This window comes from Silene latifolia, chromosome 10, assembly GCF_048544455.1.
Source record: "Silene latifolia isolate original U9 population chromosome 10, ASM4854445v1, whole genome shotgun sequence".
NCBI classification, from domain to species: Eukaryota; Viridiplantae; Streptophyta; class Magnoliopsida; order Caryophyllales; family Caryophyllaceae; genus Silene; species Silene latifolia.
The window spans coordinates 35,060,891-35,066,730 of record NC_133535.1 but is presented as its reverse complement, the minus strand read 5'-3'; the positions used below and the strand labels follow the sequence as shown (position 1 = coordinate 35,066,730).

General features: G+C 36.1%; 1 protein-coding gene across 1 annotated transcript; it reads left to right on the top strand.

Moving 5' to 3' along the window:
• Window positions 1-4,559: 4,559 nt before the first annotated feature.
• On the top strand, window positions 4,560-5,221 carry LOC141605479 (histone H3.2). Its single transcript, XM_074424266.1, has one exon. It carries the CDS (start codon window positions 4,660-4,662, stop codon window positions 5,068-5,070), a length of 411 nt encoding a protein of 136 aa, XP_074280367.1. The 5' UTR covers window positions 4,560-4,659; the 3' UTR covers window positions 5,071-5,221.
• The last annotated feature ends 619 nt before the right edge of the window (window positions 5,222-5,840 follow it).

Sequence of the window (5,840 nt, the reverse complement as noted above, 5' to 3'; positions counted from 1 at the left end):
GTTTTTAACAACTTCATAACTCGTTTGCATGATTCATATTGCTATTTGATTGTTAGTGTTGCATTAAATTGGTTTAGGCTATTCGGTTTGCATTTCGCTCTGAGGCTGAAGTCGTTCCATTAGGTCCTAAGATCGAGTCTAGTTCTTGCTTGGGGACAAGTAAGGGTTTGGTTTTGGGAAGTTTGATGCGTGTCTATAATATGATGTTTTACATCTTTATTTCCACGCATTTTATGTCCATCATTGGTAGTTTATTCTACTATTTGCCCCATTTCGTCCACTTCCGCCTTTTTTGTGTAATATTGCAGAAATGTGAAGAATCCAGCGGAAATCGAGCTGAATCCGTCCCTAAGTGCTTGGCATAGGATTTGACATGAAGATTTAACTCGAGAAATGAACTTGGTGCACGTAGCAAGGCCTGAAAGATATATTTGGGAGAGTTTCAGAAGCAGATTACCAGCTAACTTGATCTATAGACTGACCTACATGGTCTATAGACTGTCAGAATGCTGAACAGTTGACTGCAGGAAGAAGAGTCAATCGATCGACTGAGGTTCATGGTCGATCGACCACATGAGCTGACGTACAAGTTTTATTTTAAGTCAGGAGCTTATGATATTCTCGACCTTTAGTCGATCGACTGGATGACTTGGTCGATCGACCACTTATGCAATCTGACGAGAATTAAAAGATTTTAACCTAAGCCCATTTGTAATTAGGTTTGGAGAAGGGAGTTACGTGACATTTTTATATAACGTAACTCCTTCCTACTGCTTTATTCATTCAGATTCATTATCAAATACCTAGTTTATACATTTCAGTTTTAGATTTTTCATCGGTAAGTCTACAGTTTTCATTAGTTTTTCAATAAAGTTCTTGTTTTGCATCCGGATTCGTTTCTTGCCTTCTTTATTTCTGGTAATTCTTGTTCTAAATTTTAGTTTGCTTTTATTCCTTCTTTATAGATTAGAATTGATTAGTTAGAATCCCTAAGCCCCAATTCTTTCTTTTATGCGGTTTTATTGTCCATTTAATTTAGTTATGAATTCTGTTGTTTTCATCTTTAGTTTCATTATCGTTATTAATTCCAGTATGAGTAGCTAAATCCCCCGCGCTAAGATGTGAGGGGATCCGTAGCATAGATGGCGTAGTTTAGGTAACCCTGATTCGGGTCATGGTCGATCGACTGTCCCCGCTGGTCGATCGACTGGTCTCGTGTTAGATTAGCACTATTTAAGTTTATTAATTGCATTATTTGACAAAATCGAATGCATGCGACTAGTTAAATGCCTAGTATTTGACCAACCCACAAGATCAAGAGATAGAGGAGGGAAAATAGATTAATAAATTGAGACGACTAAATTGCTAAGATCGAAAGATAAGTAATTTAGGCTTTAGGAATCACTATTCAGGGCGAGAGCTAGTTTTAGTGAGACTTAGGGACTAGTAGCATAGGCCAAAAGGAGCTACTAGTTAACTCGGACCGAGAGGACCTGTTATTTGCCCATCTTACATGATCATTTCAGACTTACTTAGGATTACCGCCGTCGTAGCTACAGTGAACCGATCGTCTTAGCCTTCTTTTAATTATTGTTTACATTTCTTTCATTATTTGCTTATTTATCTTATGTTATTAGGCCTAGTCCAATCCAAAACCCCCCAGAAATTCATAGACTGAAATTAAACAACTTAACTCCCTACCTCCCTGCGGATCGACCCTGTTACCACTAGCTTCTGTTAGTTTTAATAGGTTTTATAAATTTTATTTTTGGTGCACACAACGACAGCGTATGAAGCCTATTTTTCACCAATTTGACCATCTTTCCCTTTTGTTTACCCAAGTTGTGCCTAAGCCTTGTCATTTCATTTGCCAATAAAATAACTACATTCCATAAACATCTCACCTTTGTTGAGTAGTTCGTCTTTGTAGTTGTTTTGAGGAGTATAATTGGGTGGGAAATTTGATTTTTATTAAGGTGAACGATCCTAATTATCACAAAAAGTGAAATGAAACTTGATGGTTGACCAATTTTGTGCATATTTAAGAGGTTTATAAGAAAAAGAGGTAAAGGAAAAAAATTAAAAATTAAAAACAAATAGAAAAAGAGAAAAAATGAAATGAAAAACAAAAAGAAAACAATGTATATTTTGTTTCGAATAAATGGTTTGTAATTTGCAAATCGAGTCTTGCTTTGTATGGAATTGAATGATTTTCGGAAGTGGCAAACCTTGCCAAGCTTTGTGGAAGAATTCATTTGCATTGGTGCGGTTTAGTGAATTGGTTAGATGTGGCGACTACTTAACCAATAGCCTCACATGTCTTAAAATGGTGCTTGCACTAAACCCTTTTCACCTAACCCAAGTCCCATTACAACCCGATTGTCTCTCTTGTATGTGCATCATTTTGACATTTCTCTTGCGGATATTGGATGGAGTACCATATTTGCGGGCATGCTTTGCAAGTCGAGTTAGGAAGAGTGATTTTGGCTACTCTTTGTCTCAAAAAATCACCCCGTTCTTTCATTTGAGTGACTATGAAACCCGTGAGAGTCAGACTTGGGTCCCCTTTTGGTCAAGGGGTTGATATGGAGTCGAATCTTGCGTGTGTCGTGTCAATCTTGGCAGTATAGCTACGTACTTCCCCTCTCCCGCCAAGAATTTGTTTCTTAGGCAACCGTGTTGTCAATATAGGCTGCTTGAGTTAGAATTAGGGATTTGACACTTTGGTAAGACCCGGAGACGACATCCTCCACTAATGACTCTCTTTGTTCGATTTTTGAAAGAAAAATGGCCGCTTAAATGAAGAAAGCGGTTTGACATTTTGTAGATGCATCTATTGTTTGTTTTGTGCTTCATGATATGATGTATCCAATTTTCCGCAAGCCCCCACTTGCCTTGCATCGGAATGCATACCTCATTGTGTTTCCGTGTGAGTTAAAGGAACGGAGAAGGCCCGTTAATTGCCTTTCATCGGATATTAGTAGTTTAGATAGTCCTTTTACTTTTACGGGTCTTAGTCCTTGCATCATTTTCATTTGCTTGCTTTATTTTCATAATTAGTTCAATTGCATTTTAGTTTAGTTAGTTTAGTTGATTAGCAAAGTTTTCATCTCAATTATTGTCGACTTAGCTAAACAAAAGATTTAAAACGATTAGTATTCTCCCATGCTCCTTGTGGATTCGACCCTCAATTAGTGCAACGAACTCATTCACTTGCGAGGTTAAGATTTGATACCATAGGAAAAGGATAGTGAGGGAAAGAGGCGACGAGAGTCAGCCTGATCGTCCAATTCGCTCCAAGAGACAGACATGCATGGTTCAAGTAGTCAAATCAACTTCGTCACTTTTGTGTACCCATCAGACGGCGGCAACCCTTTTAGGGTTCCTTATTATAGTAATAAGGTAACTAGAAGTCACTAAAAAGGTAAGAAAAAAAATATAAAATGAGGTATAAGTAAATACAAATATGAAATACAAATGACTTAATATTAAACGCAAATTTCATTAACCCGTCAAGTATCATACCACTTATATACACAAGTAACAAGTGATATGTACTTGACCCGTATTAAGTTTTAAACACAAAAACTCCAGCCTACAAAACAATTCAGTGTTTTATATCTCTATTCAATAACCAATTCTTATATCCTACACCCATGTGTACGGTACTACGTACTCCCTCCACCCCCACTCCCCACTCCCCACTCCCCACTCATCCTCAACTTCCTCCTTTTTATTTTCTTTTTTTCTTCTTTTGCTTTTTTTCTTCTTTTAAAATTTTAAAACAAAAAATTAACTTCCACTTTTAAGAAAAGTTACCACGGTCATATTCAGTTTAAGTGTTACGTCGTGTTACATTTACGATATGACACTATTATATTCATTTTAAGTTTAGTGAATATGATAATATTGTTTAATGAATATGTGCTTTAAAGTGCGATACATTCTATATTCACTTTCAGTTTAGTGAATATGACAATGTAGTTTGATGAATATATACTATGTGGTGTGATATTCTTCCCATGGTTCTATTATATTCCACTTTCAATTTAGTGAATATGACATTTATAGTTTAATGAATATGACTTTATTTGTTCAAATAATTTAAGTAAAAAAAATTATGTGATATGATATGAATATGTCAATTACGTTATGTGAATATGTGAGGAAAAATAAAACAAATAACAAAATATATCAAATATGATCTCTATTTGTAGAGGAATAAAAATTATGAGTAATAATATATTTTTTATTATTTTTTAATTTATTAAATTTATAATTTATTTATTATAAGAAAAAAATTAAGAAAAGGGAGTACCATGCACCATACTCCTGAGTGCATGGGAGTATAATTTAACCCGCTCAATTGTCACAGCGTTGAAATTCCAAAAAATCAAATACGCGCCTACACAAAACGAAATCCTCTCCACTTCACCGATCCGCAACTTACGATCCGTGTAAACAATCTGAAACCAAATATCACCCGTACGATACACTCTTCATCCAACGTCCCAAATCTCTCCAAACTCCATCTCCATTTCCTATATAAACCCCCTCAACACTCCTCCCATTTCCCACACCACAACTCAAACCCCTCATTTTTCCACCACAACCAAGAAACAAAACCTGATAATACCATTTGCGATTCCGAACCCGAAAATGGCACGAACAAAGCAAACCGCAAGAAAATCCACAGGAGGAAAAGCACCACGAAAGCAGCTCGCAACAAAAGCTGCTCGCAAGTCAGCACCAGCAACCGGAGGAGTGAAGAAACCCCACAGATTCCGTCCTGGAACTGTTGCTCTTCGAGAAATCAGGAAGTACCAGAAGAGTACGGAGTTGTTGATCAGGAAGCTCCCGTTTCAGAGGCTGGTGAGAGAGATTGCTCAGGATTTCAAGACGGATTTGCGATTCCAGAGTTCGGCTGTTGCTGCATTACAGGAGGCGGCTGAGGCGTACCTTGTTGGGTTGTTTGAGGATACTAATTTGTGTGCTATTCATGCTAAGAGGGTTACTATTATGCCTAAGGATATTCAATTGGCTAGGAGGATTCGAGGCGAAAGGGCTTGATTTCTTTTAAGATGTTTTCTTGTTGTTCTTGCTCTACTGTTGTTGAAAATGTTAGATCATAAGGGGATATATTAGGTTTTTAGTTTATGTTTATGTCGTGTAATTTGAATCGTTTTCAATTAATGGAAGGAATTACGGAGTAGTTGTTTAATCTGTTGATTTTATTTTGAACTATTTCAAGTTTCTATTGATTTGATTTTCTGTGTTTTGCTTGGTTTATAATTGATCCACTTCAGTTGTTCAGTTTAATTTCGATTTCTAGCTTTTCAAGCATTAGAGTTGCATATTCATATCAGAAGTTTGGATGCCTTGATTGTAACCTTTTCAATTATTTTAAGTAATATGCACAAATTCTTCGGTTAAGCGTCCACATAAGTATATTGAAAATGGGTTTCCAGATAACTAATTACTGTAAGAGAGCAATATTGGTTGTGATTGTTATTTGAATCCATTAACACAACCCTTGATTCTTTGGCATTTGTGATGATTGATGAAGGATGTATGTATGTCGGGATAGTGTGATTGCTAGTGATTTTCTCCTAATATTGTAAGCTGTATATACTGTTTAGCTTATACGAACACAAGATAGTTTATTTATCAACTAATAAATCTGTTTACAAAATTCTTCGGTAAAGCGTCCATACACAAGTATATAATGGGGTTGTTTTGCGGGGTGAGACCGTCTCATATAAGAGTTATTTTTTGTACATATAGATAGACAAGTTTATGGAAGTAATTAGCCACTTTCTCATATCAATTAATTAATTAAT